We start from the raw sequence: 18,815 nt of genomic DNA on the forward strand, positions 1-18,815 counted from the left end.
AGTGCTTTGGATTCCCACTTATATAGTGAGGTTTTCTCAAAATTACCTATTAGAAAAGAAGGTGCTTTATATTTGGGTCTTTGCTCTCTCTTAATCATACAGCTTTCACAGCAAAGTACTGCCTTGAGAAAACATTAGCGTGGATATTACCTCAATCAATGTTAGTTTTAGATAGTTACAGAGATCACCCGAGAGATTCCCTAGAAAAGAGAGCAAAAAAAGTTTAATATGAATTTAATCATTTATCCTTTATAATCACTAAGGTGTATATCAATTTTAAGACTACCTTAAAAAAAAATACTGATGTGATTATGTTGTATAAAAATCAAGAGTAAATACCTACAAGATGAATTAGATGTACAATTATGCAAAGGAGTAATTCCCAGAGTCATCTGTTTTGGACTGAATTGTGTCCCCTCCAAATCCATGTTGACGTCTTTACCCCCAATATGACTGTATTTGGAAATGAGGCCTTTAAAGAGGTTAAGGTTAATTAAGAGATCATAAGGATGGGGGTTAATCCAAATGCCTACTGTCCTTATCAGAAAAGGAAGAAACACCAGGGATGTATATCCACTCAGAGAAAACGGCCATGGGAGGGCACAGCAAGGAGAGAGGCCTCGGGGAAAACCAAAACTTGCCAGCACCTTGATCTTAGACTTTCAGCCTCTAGAACTTTTTGAAGATACATTTCTGTTGTTTAAGCCACCCAATCTATAGTACTTGGCTATGGCAGCTCGAGTAGGTTAATATAGCATCCTATATGCTGGTTCAAATGTTGGAGTTTCCCAAATGAGGGAGATGGAAGTTTGTTCAGGTGATGTACCCTGGAGGCCTGCTAGGTGAGTCAAGGTGGCCCTGGTCCATGAGGATGAAGCCCCTGGCAAAGATGACTGTGAAGAGTTTGATAAAACTGTTTCATAAAATAAGCATAAAAAAGTAATGTTTTAAAAATGATTTTTAATATTAAAAGTTAACAATTTACTATTCTATATCCCTTTAAGTTTATTTACTTGAGTGTCAAAAAACTTTTTGATGAGTTTTATTGGGGGAAATGGGAGATTGCCTTGTAATTAGGATTTGTGTAAATTCATGTGTTTTCATTTTCAGATGGGAATAAAGTATATAACCCTCCCTGCATATGAACAAGTACCAGGATATTATTTAATATAAATGATTAGTCAAATTAATTTGGAATGAAAATGACATTATTATGTATAGCATTCACTTTATTAAAGTGAGTTTCAAACAAATGATGTTTGGATAAATTTGGTGGGGGTTGATCCTATAGATATATGTTACAAGTAACCATTTGTTTAAAATGATATTCAAATTAGAACCCTCTCCTTTGTCCCATGCCCTGAGATCAGTGGCCATTGTTTTCTGTTTCATAAAAAAATGCTGGTATTCACTGAGTATGAATGCAGATGTTCAGGGATGTCTTCCCATTTCTATTGCTTTTTGGTGTTCCTTTTCTCTTCAGAAACCATGTGTTTTTCATCCTAATAAGGTACTAGTAGTCCAAAATTATGCATTTTCTGGAAATGTTTATGGCGGGGAGGGGGGAGGATCAATCTATTCCCAAATTTCTGAGTAAAGATATCTCATTACTGAGGAAGGACTTCACTTTGAAACAGGACATGATCCAAGGTGGAGATGCATGAAGCAGTACTTATAAAACAGAGAACATTTAAACAAGTTTGCTAGGCTAGTTATCTCTATGACAAAACTGGGAAATGCATGCATACCCCCTTATCCTCGAAGTATCCCTACCAGGGAAATTACTACCCAGATCAAAGAAATTGCACCATCTAAAGAGCTTTTCTTGTGACAAAGTGAAACCTCATGAAGCACAAGATGTAAATACAAATAGGAGTATTATTATTGCCTTGTATTAAACACAAGGCAATACATCAAAAAGTAGGTAATAGGCTATAAACTGAAGCATGAATTTTGATCAAAGTGGGGACTTCTAGGTGTACGTATGTTTCATACAAATGAACTTTAGGCGTATTCCAATTGGACCTACTCCGAAGAATGTACCACTCACATAAGGAAATCACTCATGCCAATAGGGACCTAGGGTCTAAAATAGGTTGAACTATAATGTATTTCCAGGAGATTCCAGGAACAACTACCATCAGTTGCTATGGGTATTGTATTCCTGCAGCACCTAGTATCATGCTGTGTGTTCAGTAGATGGTTAGCAAGTGCAAATTAAACCGAGAAGTGTCTTGTCAAGGTAGTTTTGGAAAGCTGGACAAGGGTAGGTCCTGGGAACTTTTTTCCCCCATAACCTTACTTTTTATCATATAGATATTCCTGTAGTACACACAAAAGAATATGAAATTTACAGAACTACAGGCATCTAGGAGAAAATCGACCAGTATATTAAATTGAATAAAATGTAGGCTGCTGGAAAAATGACCCTGGAGTATTTGTCAATGGCGTGGGTGTCGATCCTCATGCTCACGTAGCTGTTCCTCCGACTTTTCCTCTGCGGGGAGCTCCTCTCCGAGGCCAGGGCGAGCTGCACCATCACCCTGTCTGGCTTCTCGCTGGTCTCTGGCATGTAGTTGCCCAGGTCGGTCACCTCCACGTCGCCGTAGCTGCTGCTGTCCAGCAGGACGGCGCGGGGCTGAGGTGACCCGCAGGTGCAGGGAAGCTGCGGACACAGCAAACAGCAAACACGCTGGAATGCGAGCTCAGCCTCGTCTCTCAGGAGCTGCACGGTGGCGGGGGTGGCCTTTCTTGTTTCTTTTATTCCCTGTTGGGGTGGGGGGGGGGAATAATGGTGGTGGCACTGGAAACATTCTAAAATAGCAGGTCTTGTTTTTTGTTTAGCCAAAGTGTACAAATCAACTCTTAGGAATCTTCACGTCATACCAGAGACCAAGAAGAATGTTCGTGATCAGAGAAGCGCCCTGTTCTCCACGAGGTCATTAACCGATAGCAGCCCAGATAAAAATGTTTACAGATAAGGTTGTTGAGAGGCAAAGAGGGGCGAGGGAGGGGGGATTTGAAAGGTGTGGCACTGTGGCAATCGTTTGCTGCTATATAGTTAGTTTTCTGTAAGAGATAACGAGCTGCAGACCGGAGGGAGAAAGGAACATCAGGTGGATGGGAGGTGCTTGAGGTCATGTATGAAGAAAAATTTCCTAGAATGGCGTGTGTGTTTCCCTGGAAGCTTCTTTCATTACAGTTCTATGTTCATAAATAATTTGCCCCACCACGTAAATGGAGCCCCAGACATTGTCCTTTACTTTGAACACTATGAACACCACCAAAGTTAAAGGGACCCGCGTCTTAGTTCACTTGGCTTAGCTTCTCCTGAGATGAGGTGGGTGTGAGTAAATGTTTGAGTGAATGAGGTGTAGCCGGGAGTGAATTCCATGCCTCAGCCTATCCTTGTGTTTGCTCTTATGCCAACCCCATGGAGCAGGTGGAAGAGGGTGTGTCACTACCCCCTTGGACAGAGGACGTCTGACCTGCCCAAGGCCCCGAGCGAGGCCAGGCTGCAACCCTGAGCAGGTAAGTGCAGCTCACAGCAAGGTCACCTGCTCCCGCAGCCGCCGCTCCTGCCGCTCCTGGCCCGTGGTCAGGTAGTTGACGGCCGCGTACTCCAGCACCGACAGGAACACGAACACGAAGCTCACCCAGAGGTAGACGTCCACGGCCTTGACGTAGGAGACGCGCGGCATGGAGGCGTTCACGCCCGTGATGATGGTGGACATGGTCAGCACCGTGGTGATTCCTGCAAATAAAGTGAGAAATCTTGTCTTTGGCCAAGCATGCCCGAGGGCTTCACGCCTCTGCTCTTTGTCCCTCCTGCTCCTTCGGCCTACGATGTCTCGGTCTCTGCCCCTCTGTGAAACACCTACTCAGTGCTCAAGCTTTAGCTTTTATGAAGCTCTCGTGTCCCTCCACCCCTCAAGGTCACCTGTTTCCCCTTTGTATACCTGCATATTCTTCATAGCACCTGTGTCATCTTCTTTTGCTGAAAGCCCCAGACATTTTGGCAGCAAGACCTTTATTTCCATTCAATTTTTTAAAACAAAGGTTACATATATGAGCAGGTATATATATATGGTTCTTGTAACTACTTTTCTAAAAAAATGAAACAAGTACACAGGTTTATTTGACTATTTGTGTCCTTGTAGCTGTCCTCTAGTCTTGTAGTCCCAGGCCTGTATCATTAACTGTCAGGGCACCTCTGGCAGCCACTCCCGAGCAGCCTGCCTGTCTGTTCAGCAATGACCATTTTATCAAGGAGGATGATGTTAACCTCATTTATAGGAGACGGGTATTTAAAATTAGAACGTACATATTTTTAACACAGTAACTGTTTAAGCTACAGAACAACTGTTAAAGGATAGGGCATTTGTCAATAGAAATTTGCTCAGGATTTCAAATTAAGCTCAGAACATTTGCTTGGCAAACATCAAATCACAGGGGATTGGGGTCATCTTAAGGGCCAGCTCCAATCCAGTTTCACTAAAGCCTGGTGGGTCACCCTCTCTCTTGAAACCCCTGAAATGTCTGAGCAATGGTAGTGTGTCATTGAGTGGGTGCAATATTTAAAATGGGGCAGAGAGTTGATGGCAAGTAGTTACCAGTGGAATGTTCATAGAGAGGAGGTTCTCAGACTTGAGTATGCATAAGAATTAATGGGAGAGTATATTCAAAATGCAGGTTTCTGATCCTCTCTCAGGGTTCTATACATATAGATGATATACAGGATTCTTCTTTTTAAAAAATTTCCATTGAAGATTCTGTCACAAAGACCCTTTGGGTCACTTTTGAGAAACCCTGTTATAGAATGTGATTTCCTTATGCAGGTGGGCAGAGAGAGCACCCACAGACCGGGATCGCCCACCCCAAACAAGGCTCAGACAAGACTGAAGATGGGATATTTGCATGGGCACCTGTGGGGACCTGGAAACAGTTTTTCTACCTAGATTTTTCATAATGGCATTTTACCTGTGAATAAAGAGCTTGCAGTGTTTCCAAGTTATAATGCAAACAGAGGTTTAGGGCCACTTTGAAATGAAGGGTTTTATCTGGAAGGCATTACTTGTATTTTCAGATGCCTGGAATGTGCACTTGAAATATTTCTTACCTAAGGGGACTCTGGCAGGCACAGCTCTGCGGTCGATCCAGAAGGACACCCAGGACAGCATCACCATCAGGGTAGCCGGAAAATAAGTTTGGAGCAAGAAAAAGAAGATGTGGCGACGCAACGTGAAGTTAATGTACAGACGGTTGTACCAGCCTGAGGGACACAAGGAAGGAAAGACAGCACATACCGTAGCTACTCAGCTCCTTCATAAATCAAATTTTATTCATGGAATCACCAACGCCTTAGACACTTCACTGGACCCTTGCCATACCTTTACAAAGTGGAGGTGAGAAAAACCATGGAACCAAGTGATTATGATACCCACACCACATGGATGGACCCATCTCAAGAAATCTTTGACCCCTGTTCGATACATAAAGGGAAATCCTTGAGAAGGTCACTTAAGACTGTTGTTACTCACACTGTGGGACAGGACCCAGCAGCAGCACCATCACCTAGGAGCTTAGAAATGTACCCCACCCCAGATCTACTTAATCAGAATCCCCTTTTAACAATACTCCCCACATGATTCATACACACATTAAAGTTTGAGAGGCACAGACTTAAGCAACCCTCTTTGAATTTCTTTATGGAGGAAAATGTGTTTTAAGTTAAAATATCAAGCTAAGCCCTGCCAGGTGTGGCTCAGCGGCTGAGCATCGACCTAGGAACCAGGAGATCGCACTTGGATTCCCGGTCAAGGCACATGCTCTGGTTGCTGGCTCGATCCCCAGTAGGGGGGCATGCAGGAGGCAGCCAATCAATGACTCATCATTGATGTTTCTATCTCTCTCTCTCCCTCTCCCTTCTTCTCTCTGAAATCAATAAAAAATTAATTATATGATACCACAGAGAGCTCCCTCACCCCTTCCACCATGTGAGGACACAATAAGAAGGGGATTGTCCATGAGCTAAGAAGTGGGCTTGCATCAGACACTGAATCTGCCAGCACTCTGATCTTGGACTTCCCAGGTTCCAGAACTATGAGAAATAATTTCTGTTGTTTATAAGCCACCTAGTCTACAGTGTTTTGTTTTAGCAGCCCAAGTAGACTAAGACAAGAGGAAATGTCAGAATACTGAAGGTCAAAAGAATGGGAGTCCCCTGAAGAACCAAGACCCATGGATGATACATACAGAAGATAGGATTTGCTCGATTGCCATACTATGTTGGAAGTAAAATGGTGTCCTGTTTAGATCAGAAAGACTTAAAAGGATGCATTTCCCTCTGTAGTTAGTCATGCAATGTTTTAGCAATGGAAACTGCATAAAGATTCTAGCAAAATCATCCTGAAAGGTGATTAGTCAAGAAAGAGGCAAGGATTGGAAAGAGTGAACCTCAGCTATTAACCTCAGGTACCAGAGGGAAGACCACAGAGCATACCCTCAGGCAATAGGAAGTAGCAAGCTTGTCCAGAACCTTGGTTCAAAAACAACACTGCCCACAGGAAAATGGCCAGTAGTTCTTGCACTGAGGCTCACAAGAAGGTCATAAGGAGGACCCGTGCAAGCAGTATAGTAAGAGAGGGTTGCTTAAGACTGGAGCACTCCCAGAGGGCCTGGCGGAAGCAGAGAGTCTATGAATGGAAATTGACAGGACTGTTTCTTGCCTGCAGAGGAGGGGGGTCTGGTAATCATATCAGGGTGAGATGCCTGATGCTAAACTGGCAGTGTGATTGTCTCAGATAAGCCTCCTCATATGGCTTATGTTTTAGTCCTTACTGATGTTTTCTAGGTTCTCACTTCTGCTACTTTGGTGGCATCAAAAAATCACCTCCACCCAATGCTCACCACCCTCTAGGCCTGATTTAGGATTCCTATCTTTGGTGTCTAATTCAAGTGGTACAGGCTCTGTTCACTCGACAACCAGTTCACACCTTTTTTAAAATAGAGGCTGACCGGTCCCAGTCAGGCTAGCACTGGCCCGAACACCCTCAGCCCACCCCACGCCCACCTGTGCTGCTGTAGAAGGCCAGCTTAGTGGTGGTGTGGAATTCCTGGATGAGGAACTGGGAGAGCGAGATCCTCTCATCTGTCTTTAAGGATTCATTGCCCTTTTTCCAGTACAGCATCAGGTCATCTTCAGTATAGGCATCTAAAAAGATGGGAGATAGCATGAGGCCCTGTGGAAGCTGCCTCCCAACCCTGATCTTCCAGAGAAACTACTAGCATTGTAACACGATCATTTGACTAAACAAACCACAGTCTAAATGAGGCAAAACAAAATCCAAAGAGACAACTCTAATTCTCCCTAGTCTTCCAGAGGTCACTAGATCAAAGCTCTCATGCCTACATGCTTATAATTCCTGCAAAAGGGCTCACTCCAAATTCAGCCTGCCATTTATTCCATTAAAGCAAATGAAATTGCTGTTTCTGTAGACCACAAATGGTTAAATAATGCAAAACTGCATATGGTTTCAGCCTAAACCAGGGTAATTTAGCCTTGTCTTCTTTCAAAGTGTAGTGATGCATCATTGATGGCAAATACCTTTACCACTCTCAGGTGATAAGGGCTGCATTCTAGGAAGAAAGGACCCAGAAAGAGATGGAAGCAGAACACGTCCTTTTTCTGTAAGCCTCCAGTTGCTCTTACGCGAGGTAAAATCAAAGAGATTCCCCTATGAGGTCCACTCCCTCTGGCACCACCATTCTCCACCTCTTGCCCACTTGAGGTGAGCACACTGCTTACCCCAGCTGAACAAACCTACCTGCGGCCTTGGCAGATGGAGATAAAATGAGGGACACCAGTCCAGGCTGTTCATGTGTAAACGGTTCTTTCCAGGTCTCCTGATGCTCTATTTTCTTCTTTTTTATTCTATTTCTAACCCTCAACCTGTGTGATGGTTGGTTTTGTGTGTTCACTTGGGCTAGGCTATAGTACCCAGCTATTCAATCAAACACTGTGTGTTGCTGTGGAGATGTTGTAGAGGTGACATTTTCAAACTGTTCACTTCAGGTAAAGGAGATGATCCAGGGTAATCTGGGTGGGCCTGATCCAATCAACTGAGAGGACTTCAGAGCAGACCTGAGGTTCCCCAAGGAAAAAAGAAATCCCAGCTATGGGCTGCATGGTCAGATCCTGCCCAGAGTTCCAGCCTGCCCTTCCTGACAGGCAGGGCATCGGATTTGCGGATTTGCCTCACAAGCCCCCAGGCTCATGTAAACCAATTCTTTGCATTAAATCACTAGGCATCTCCTATGGTTCTGCTTCTCTGGTGGAACCCTGACTGATGCAACCTGGAAGAAGCAACATTCCGGATGGAGATGCCTGGGTGCACTGGGGAAAACATGCTTCGGGAGCCAACCAGCTTAGTCCTCAGCTCTGTGTCCTCAAGCAAGTTTCATCCTTCCTTGTAGAATGGAGAGGACACTAACCCTCTCCCAGGGATTTTGCGAGGATTAAGTGACAGACTAGGTGTAAAGCCACTGTGCAGTAGGTAGTCACTCCCTTGGTCCTAGAATTTATTACACCATTTCCCCACATTCAGTGCCCCGAAGAGCTGTCCATTTGGCCCCTGCTATGTGTGGGGTCAGCACCCTTGTGCTCCTCGACTAGATGATTGGAACCAGGGGACACTTGATCCACTGTCACAGCCCAGGCAGGCTTACAAAGGTGCCCTGGGTCAACGAGGTTCCTCATTAGGACTTTGACACTGCTGGGAAGTGCCAGTGGCTGTGTGCTGGTTTGGAAGGTGTGAATGAGTTGGAGTTATAGAATACAGACTGTGCCCTCAGAGATCTGGGCAGAGATTGGCACACAGAACAGGTGCGTAGAGACCTAGAGATGTGAGTCCTGGACCCTGCCTCCACCTTGGTCTTCCTGGGGCCTGCTGCTGTACTTTTCTAGGACTTCGTGTGTGCAACTTTCCTGAGGTCCCGGAATGTCCCTGAGACTCTCAACCATCATCTGTGCTCACAGTGGAAATTTCCCCAGGCACTTGTTGCCAGACTTGGTTTTTGTCAGGAAATCCTGTTTGCAACAAAATCTTACTCAGAAGAGTGATGAAACAGATAAAAAATGAGCTGTTCTCATGGAGCATGTGTATGAGTGTTGAGCCAAGGACTTGCCAGGAGACCCAAATTTGCTGACCCTCTACATTCCTCCCCAGGCAGTGACACTGGAATACTATGGAAAACCTCGAGGTTCCACAAAACAAAACCGAAAAACCATGGCCGTAGGCATTAAAAGGATCAATCCCCAATTTGTCCCTGATTTAAAAAAGGTTCAATCTAAAAAGTCACTTTAAAGCATAGTGATGAATGAGGAACACCTACTGTTGCTGCTGCTGAAAGTTGGAGGTGTTCAGAGTTACTGGCACAAGTCTACTCACAGCTTTCAATTTCAAGAGAGCACGTCTGTGTGTCCAGGGGAAATCGGCTGAAGTCCATATTGCACATGGCGGTCACTGTAACCCTAGAAACAAGAAAACAAAGTCCAGGTTCTCGGAGGATGCAAAATCCACGTGCAAAATGCAAAAATAAACAGAAAAGGCCTCAGCTTCCTTCCAATAAAGCTGCCTCCTCCTTATAATTCAAAAGCAGTGTGTCAGAGTATAGATGATCAGTTTATGAGTGATACCCTCCTTGGAGTACTCTTAAGTATTTAAGTTTAACCCCAGGGTTGGTGTGAGGCAAACAAATACCTCTGCTAACTCCTATCACGTTCAAGCATTTTAAAGAAACAATGGTCTCAATCAGTATAACGATGTGAACTACAGACTCATATGGTAATTGTTTCTTAAAAGAGACCGTGAGACCATGCATATACAGGCACACCTCATTTTATTGTGTTTCACTTTATTGTGCTTCAAAGATGTGTCTTTTTACAAACTGAAGGCAAGGCCCTCCACCAGCAAAAAGATACAACTCGCTTTATTGCAGTGGTCTAGAACTGAACCTGCAGTATCTCCAAGGTATGCCTGTATTTGTTCCCCTGTTTAAGATAAATTCAAGTTCTTCTGTTCTTTTATTGATTATATTGATATTCAATATTTGTGTATAATGTTTCAGGAATAATATTAATGAAGCACTTAATGCCAGTTGCCCAATGCAGTATATATATATTTTTTACAATGTTGATATTCCTATATTGATAATATCTACTAGTGAACATAGATGTCTTTAGTGCATAATTCCATGGAGATCAGAATAATGGGAAAACACTGAAAGATCTTACTGTACCAATATGCAAGCATGTAAAGGTTTTGTTCAAGAATTTACACAGGAAAATAGGCTTCTGAATAAAGGATAAACAAACAGATCATGAGTCATAGAAGAAAGCTCTCCCATACAATGGGGAATCTTACGGCAGGACATGATTAACAAGGCTGATATTGAACACGCTATTTTTTTCTTCAACCACAGAAAATTGGCTATGTAGAAGTTGTGGAAATTATATAGATAATTCATGGCCAAAAAGAAAAAAAATACTTTTAATTTAAATGGAAATTTCAAGGAAAAGAGCTTTCTTGAAACTGAATTATCCAAATATTTGTCTTATTTTCTTCATTCCATTTGGTATGGAATGTTTGTTCTGGGAGGGATTTTGTTTTGCTAACAGCTGGGTAGTCTCATTTCCCCAGGGAATTCTGATAAACAGGTTGTGTTGGTGGTGGGAGGTTATCAGACTGGGTCTGTGCACCCTGACTTGATGTTTTTCCATGTGTAGCCCTCACATTGAACAAGCACAGTCAGTCTGTGGTGTAATCCAACCCGTGTCTGTTTTTGTTTCCCCAAGTCCCTTTAAATTGATTCTTCGGAGGATCTTCCGTCATCTTTGATGGAAACTTGGCAGGTCCTGTGATTTTTCTGTTTACTCTCAAGTAACAGAGTGCCAAACCCTCATAAGTAACAAAACACATCTCAATTCAGAAATTAAAATAATTTTGGTCCAAGGTGTTAACCAACACTTCAAACTTCATTCAGGTTGAGACTTCTGCTCTTCCTCTCAGCTAAAATATAAAGTTGGCATTCGAGTGGTCGGTTTCTGCCCGTCTCTGATCCCCTCCTGCACGGATGGACGTGAGAAGAGAGGAGGTAGCAGCAGGACTGTTCTTCGGCTAAGTGGCTTCACAGTCTCTAGGCCTGCTACACGGTGGAAGCTGACACTTTCTTTCCTGAGTTTTTCATTCCCACTGCTGGCACCTTCATTCCTCAGCAGCTACTCCCCGCCCCAGCCCTTGATTCGCCACCCGCATTCCATCCCACATACACTGAACTATTCCCAACAACACTGGCAGTGCAGGCTGATCCCACCACAGCAAAAACTTCTGGCTCTCCCCCCGGTGGTTAAACAGCTCTTCTCTTACCCTCTAACTACACTCTGTCCCAATGGTAGGCACACACGTACCAAGCTCTCTGAGTGGTCCCAGTGCAGCCCACTCATGGCATCCCCACAACTCTTCCCAAGAAAAATCTCACAGATCTTTTCATCCTCCCCCATCATCGACTTTTTCGTATCTTGAGGTTGACTGGGAGTTCAAGAGCCATGGAATTGGTTTCCCAACATTTCCTTAATACAATCTACCAGCATGATGTAGCATCGCATTTGCAAATTCACTTATTATTGTGTCTTGGTGCCTAAGAAGCTTCAATCACTATCCTGTTACCCGTCTCTCCCTGCCCCTCCACCTGCTGTATGGGGTCCATACCTCTACTTGCATTCTAATCATCTGATTTAATGTCTGTCTCCTCCACTAGCCTGAAATCACACTAAGGGCAATAACAAATCATTTCATTTTATGTCCCCAGAGCTTAAGACAGGACCTAGCAGGGCTTTCACTTATTGCTTTTAATAAAAATGTATTCTGTTAATCAATGAAAGGATGAAGTGGGAGGATGGTATATTTATTACCAACTCTGTTGCTGACAGAGTTGACAAAGGCCAGCTACTCTATGTTTTCCCCAAAATAAATCTCAATGTGGTAGTCCTCAGAAGCTTAGGCCTCATTTTTTTTTCCTTTTAAATCAAACAAACCCATGATTTTATTTGCAATAAAAAGTCAAATCATCTGTGTTTAGACACAAGGAGGCTCACTGACAACTTTGATTCTGAACACACAAGTTTTCCATGCTCTTGTTTTCTCTGTTCTGCCTCTTGCAGTCACACCCAGCGATGTACTGAATTAGACATTTACCTGCTCATGAAGGCCAATGACTACATTTTCAGGAGGTTTGCGAGCTGGTTGTTAAAGATAGCCATTATTAAAATTAAATTATATAAACTTAAAATTAAACAAGTTACACTAAAAATAAAAGTAAGAAATATTTAAAACTCACTTCCTAATTATTTTGCTACATTTTTCTATTATCTATACTCCTGAAGTTACCTACATCTACTATATTTACATGGTGGAAATACTATCTAAAGGTGTGCTATACCATCCATTTCTTCCCCACTCTGCATTCAGTGACAGCAGGTTGGTAGCTTGAAATCAGCCATGATGGGCGTATCTACACTACAGAAACCAGCAAATGCTGCAAGTCAAAGCTTGATTTATTGTTTTGTTGATTGTCTAGACTTAAGAAAGTGCCTAAATAAAGCAGACAAAACCTGAAAGGGTGTTATGTCTATCACCATTACATGCCAAAAAAAAAAAAAAAAGGGAATCAGAGAGTTGAAAGAAGGAGGTCTTTGAAAAAAATGCATTATTTATTTCTCTGACTCCTACTAGAGAAATAAAACTTTTATTATAATAAAGCTTTTCAATTGAAATGTAACATACAAGATAGGACATAAATCATAACTATTAGCTTGAGAAATTTCCCAAGTTTATTTTCAACACTGGGCAATTCTTTATTCATGTGTACAAGTTACTTTCCTTGATGTTAAAAAGTCGACAGCTCCTGAAAAGTTGGAAGCTAGCTATTCAAGGCCAAAAAGCAAAATAGCTGTTGTGGAGCCAATGATTTTCTTGGTTGGTAAGACAGATGATTTGCCTCTCTTCCCATGCTTCAGGTGTAAAAACCAAACAAAAATGAGCCTCCAAAGCCTTACCTGAGGCTGTAAAGCACTTTCCCGTCGGGCTGGACCCGCAGCATCACATTGTCCGTGGTCGTGTCGTGGATGAAGGAGCGCTTGGAGTGCACGAAAAACATATCGGGGACCCAGATCCTCTTCACCAGCCGGCCATCAAACGTCATGCTGAGGTTGTTGGTGCTCGGGAAGGACAGCCTCTCGTCCTTCCAATAGTGCCTTAGGTATAGGGTCATGGTGAAGTCCTGGGGGCCAAGGGCAGAGAGGAGAACCCTACACAGTGAACCCCCTGGGGGTCAGCAAGACATTCTCTACCCCTGAGGAGCCATCACCAGGCTGGGAATGAAACTGAGCTGCCAGCACTGTGTCCCTCTGCCTGAGGGCTCCCAGGGCCACACACAGGGCAAGCCAGAGAGTGAATGCCTCTGGAAGCATCCCTCAACCAGTGGGGTTGGCAGGTGAGGATGGAGGGTTGGATAAGTGCCCCAGCTCCCTGGCCCCTCAGTTGGGATAACCTTGAAGTGTGTCCCAAAGTACCCAATGGGACAGCGTTTCACACCCCCATAGTAGTCGCTTTGATGGCACTGCCCTTTCTGCTTCCTTCCCTTCCCTGTCTCACCTCCCCACTTTCTTCTCGTGTTTCCTGGAATCAGCTCTCAAATAAACTCCTCGAGCTAACATACTGTCCCAGGTCTGCCTCTTGGGGAATCCAAACTAAGATAAGGTCTTCAAAAATCCTAGACTAGGAGTTCTAGACTGTTCCATTTTTCTTTTTTAATCTAAATCCAAAGGTGAAAAAAAGGGACACTCCTGCTTCTTCTGCTTTTCCACAGCCAGACAGAATCTGCAGGAGTAGGATGTGCCTGGCTACTTGGCAGCTGCCACCTTGGACCCTGCTGTATATGCCTGAGAGCCTTTGCCCAGAGAACACATCCTGATTCCAGGAGCCTGGGCCCTGGCAGAGGAAGATCAACTTTGTCATCTGGCTCTGTTTCAAATGAATTGGGTGGCTTTTGGCAAGTGTCTTAACCTCCCTGTGCCATCTGTAACATGAGTGAGGGAATGCCCACCGCCTGGGCAGCCGTGAGACCCAGTGAATCCAGGTGAGCAGTGCTCTGGCCTAGCACAGGCCCTGTGTGGATGCCCTTGCCCGGAAAGAGAAGCACTTACCATATCAACCTCTGAGATGCTGTCCAAGCTTTCTACCTGCACATCCACTCCAACAGGAATGGCCGGGCCTGCGGACAGGGCATGGCAAGAGCATTTATTCTTTTAACTTTTACTTTTACTATGGAAAATATAGGCATACAGAGCACTTGCCCTGAAACCTCAGAGTCATGTCGGATTTGAAGGTCTGGTGCTCCCAAATGCAATGCCGAAGTCAAACCAGAGATAAAAGGATGAAATCATGGGCTGGTTCCCTGGAATATTCCAGCAAAAGTAAAAGAAATATTAGTCTTAATCGTCCAGGTGATTCTAAAACAATGAAGTTAATATTCAGCATTCCTGGGTGGTTACACACGTTCATGTAATGCAGGGGTGGAGAATATCCAGCCCATGGGCCCTATACAGCCCTCGAAATCATTTGGTCTGGTCCTGCCAACGCAACCGCATGGGGGACTCAAAATTCAATAAATCTAGGAGCTTTTTTCATAGCTAATTTTTAAGTTGATGATTTTGTACGGCCCAAGAATGATGTTTTAAGTATCCAAATGGACCTTGGCAGAAAAAAGATTCCTCACCCCTGATGTAAAGGTACTATGAAGACCGAGGTCAAAGTGGATCAGAACCAGATCTGACCGGAGGAGTTACTCCTTAGCATGAGGTTGACCACTTTCTTTTTTATATTTTCCTCCTGACTGCACCCTCTTTCCTCATGGAGTCCAATGCCTCGGGCTGGCCATGAGAATGGCATTGCTTGGTAAACAGGCACCCAGACCCACAGTCATCCTCAGATGATTTGCCAAGCCCACAGATCTACATCTTTGCTACGTGATGGAGTAGCTTCCAGGGAGGGACATGATACATCAGGGTAGCCTTGAAGCCGTTAGAGTTTGTTTGGTTTTGTTTTGTTTTTGCATTTCTAGGCCACAAAAATTTAATATTCATAAAGGGTAAAAAAATCCAACAACATTCTAGAGGGAGTGAGTTGCTGCCCATTTTCCTCCCTGCTTTCAGGCATGTGGGGCAGGCATAGAGCACACCTGGATCATCCATGTGAAAAGGTGGGTTTGAATCCAACAGCAGCAGATTATGAACTGGATAGAGATTTCCTTCTAGAACCTATTTATTCTTTGGGTGAAAGTGACTGGAAAAAATTAAAGGCAAGAGAATTATTTCTAAAATAAATATTTTTTCTAGGAAAAAAACCCATAAGGAAAAAACCTTATTTGACACTAAGAGAGCTGAAATCTGGCAGCTTCAAGCTAAGCTTCAAAGGGCTTTGGCATCCCTCTGTGCTAAATGATTATTTTCTCAAGCTATTTTCATTTAATTAAACCCAGCAGTCGACTCTCTGCCCTCAGATATGTACCCAAGGTTCCATCTGCCAGCTCCCAGATGAGAACAAATTTAGTCCAAGGTTGTTATTCAGAGCATTTTCAGGAGGCAGTCCTGTCTTCCCCTTGCCCTTCCCACAGCCAGCTGCTGGCGTCAGCAATCCTGAGCCATCCTTGCAGGAGCAGAGGCCTGAGGAGAGCTTGGCCTGCTCACTGACCAGCAGGCACTTTCTGAGAGTGTGTTCAGCAGAGCTTGGGCAGGGCCCGGCAGGGCAGATGCTCAGAAGATGCTGTGGGCTCAGTGCTTTGTTCACCAAGCACAACCGAGGCAGACCTTATAAAAGGAGAGCAAAGCTGGACTGTCCCTTGGCTTGATTTTTGCCCCAGACAGTCTGATGGACCCAAAGAAAGAAGACAATCCCCACGAGTACACATCTCATACCTCCGAAGCCGGGCCTCATGCTGAAATCATGATCATCTATCCGCAGAAGCTGCTCTGACTTTGTCGGTGGCGATTTGGTAATGTCAGGGCTTCGTTTCAGAATTGGGCTGCCAAGGGGGAAAAGCAGGTTGACCACATATTCTAATTAAGCCAGATAAAAATCCATTTGCATTCCGGCTTGATCTTGACAGGTTTGATGGGATATGTTCATTCTTCTTTTAAGCTACTGGATATCCTCCATTCCTTTCTCCAGCCTTCTGGATAAATGAACTGACCCCGAAGGTCCAAGACAGTGATTTGGAACCATGGCTGAGGAGCTTTAAAACACCAGTGTCTAGGCCCCTCCTCAGAGTTTCTGATTTGGGTGGCCTGGGATCGGGGCCTGGACATTGGTATTTTTTTAAAGCTTTCTAGAGTACTTTAATGTGTAACCAAGAATGAGAACTGTTGGTCTCAGTCCCATTAATAACTCTAAATGACCCCAAAGTTCCTGGGTCATTTGGGGAGGGCTTGAGCTACAGGGCAGGGGCACTGGCTGTGGGCTGAGCCTGGCACCCATGGCTGCTGTTGGCCCATCCTGTGGAAGGAGGATGGGTTTGCCGTTGGATCCAATGTCAACCATCCTGGCTCCCTGAGAGCAGCTTCTTGTGCTTCTGCTTCTGAATTGCACCAAGGACCATTTTAATATATTTTCACTTTTTTCTAAATAGGTAATATGTTTGCAAGGTTTGATAATTTTTTTTAATCCCCACCTGAGGATATGTTTATTGATTTTTAGAGAGAGGGGGAGAAAGAAGCATCACTAGGTTACTTCCACTGTTTAAACAGTGGTACATTGTGCATTATTATGAATATCATGCATTATATGCAGCCACTCAAATGGACTTTAAGTAAGTAAACTCGTTCACAGAATCTCATTAAATGCAATAAAGTTACAAAATTATATGCACAAAATAATCCCAAACTAGTTAATATTCAACATATGCTTAGGAAAAAAAAAACACTGGAGAAAAATACACAACAATGTTAAGGTTGTTTCTGGGTTTGGGGATTATGGGTGATTTTTGTGTGTTTTTAAAACTCTTTTCCCATTAAAAAAATTTTAAATAATGGTCATGTATGTCTTTCATAATTAAAAAAAAGTTCTTCTAAGTAATTTTTAAAAGAAAATCTATTTTGCTCTCCAGGACTTCTCTTCATCATTGGTGTTTGCCAAGTCGCTGCTCTAACTCTGGCTTAGGAGAGACGCTGAGAAGCTTTTGATGACAACCAATAGGGTTTGTTGCTGCTGTTGCTTTTAATCCTCATGAGCACATTTGGTTCAAATAATCTCTATGGCTGCACCGCTCCACAAATTCCACTTCTTGCTCAAGCAACTTCTGACTGACAGAAACAGGGCATATGGCGTGTGCAGAGCAGAACTCACCGTGACCACCGGCTAGTTCAGCTCCCTGGTTTGCGATGTTGCTAAAACAGCCCGTGGCGGGTACTGTGAGCTATGGCTGCTGTCAGGAGCCCACACGTGGAGCCCCCTCTCCAACCCAGGAGGCCGCACTGAGGAGCCAGACACCCAGCCCCTGCCCGCCCCAAATGAATCCCCAACTTCAGAAAGCTGGATTTCCTTTTATATTAATTTAAATTTCCAACCTCTATTCATATTTATATCCAGAGAGATAAAGGCAGCTGAGGCTCAATTTGGACCTAAGGCTGATGAAGAACCGAGAGTCAAGAATGCCCTTACTGCCTCCATTTCCTCCTCAGTAAAGGGAGAGAGCTAGGTTACATTTTCTCCAAATGTCCTAATTTATTGATGAATGTCGGGCAGGCGGGTGTGCAGGTATGTACTTACATGCCAGTGTTGTCATCAGAGCTGCCTAAGTGACTCTGAGTGTGGAAGGGCCAGTCTGGCTCTGCCTAAGCTCCCTCCTCTCGGGCTGGTACAGCCAGAGCAGCACGTATCCATGTTGGCAACGAGCAAGCAAGCTGGTCTGCAGGCAGATCCCTCCCTGCACCCTCCCAATCTAAGGATCTTTCTAGCCATTATAGCTTGAAGAAAATGGATTTGTTTTCTTTTAAAATGATTTCCAAAGGACCCACAAATCCAGCAGAAATAATTAGGACTAATAGAATCATTCTCACTAATTCGAGGTCCCATTTTTTTTTTTTTTAGAATTTGCAGATTTGTTCCAACTTAAGATGCAGATATCAAATAACTGCCTTTTTTTTTTTTTTTTAAATAAATGTGCCTATACTGTATTCTTTTTTCCAGACTATCTCTCTCACCTAGGAGAATTCATAAGAGATTTAGGAATATGCAATGATAGCAATGTGTCTGATATAGCATCATTTAAAAATAAAACATAATTCTAACTTCCTGAAAGTAGGGAAGCAGGAGAAGAAAAGGGAAAGGAGGGAAAAGGCATCCACCTGGAGCACCGTAGGCTGGAAAGGAGTCCAGAACAGCGTTGCAAGCTTGCTTTGCACACCTTCTCCCTGAACCCTCACCCCTAAGCACCCACTCACCTGCCTTTCTTAGGCATCTCGTGGATTTCTCTTCCTCGCCAGTGCACTCTGCTTTCAGTGGCCAAAACCCATCCCCACCACAAAAGGATGACGCCAGCTTTCATATTCTGGACAGCCAAACAGTTCTCTCAGGAAACAGCGAAAGGAAGAGGCTGTGTGTTTCTCTCTTAAGACATTATTGGTCTGTTCATTATTAGAAGGATGTTTACTCATGAAAAAAATAAATAAACACCACCCCACAGTATGTAATCTGGAGAGC

General features: G+C 43.8%; 1 protein-coding gene across 2 annotated transcripts; it reads right to left on the minus strand.

Moving 5' to 3' along the window:
• Positions 1–949: 949 nt before the first annotated feature.
• GABRR1 (gamma-aminobutyric acid type A receptor subunit rho1) lies at positions 950–18,815 on the minus strand. 2 transcript variants are annotated; one of them, XM_081141147.1, is made up of 9 exons: positions 18,557–18,815; positions 16,034–16,140; positions 14,264–14,331; positions 13,115–13,338; positions 9,450–9,532; positions 7,073–7,213; positions 5,120–5,272; positions 3,558–3,754; positions 950–2,665 (listed from the first exon to the last, which is right to left on the minus strand). In XM_081141147.1, the coding sequence occupies exons 1-9, from the start codon at positions 18,658–18,660 to the stop codon at positions 2,369–2,371; spliced, it is 1,374 nt and encodes a 457-aa protein (XP_080997273.1). In that variant the 5' UTR covers positions 18,661–18,815; the 3' UTR covers positions 950–2,368. The 2 variants fall into 2 exon arrangements, with proteins under 2 accessions (XP_080997273.1, XP_080997274.1); XM_081141148.1 differs by lacking the exon at positions 18,557–18,815 and adding an exon at positions 17,883–18,005.

Source organism: Miniopterus schreibersii (genome assembly GCF_964146895.1).
Source record: "Miniopterus schreibersii genome assembly, chromosome: 6".
NCBI classification, from domain to species: Eukaryota; Metazoa; Chordata; class Mammalia; order Chiroptera; family Miniopteridae; genus Miniopterus; species Miniopterus schreibersii.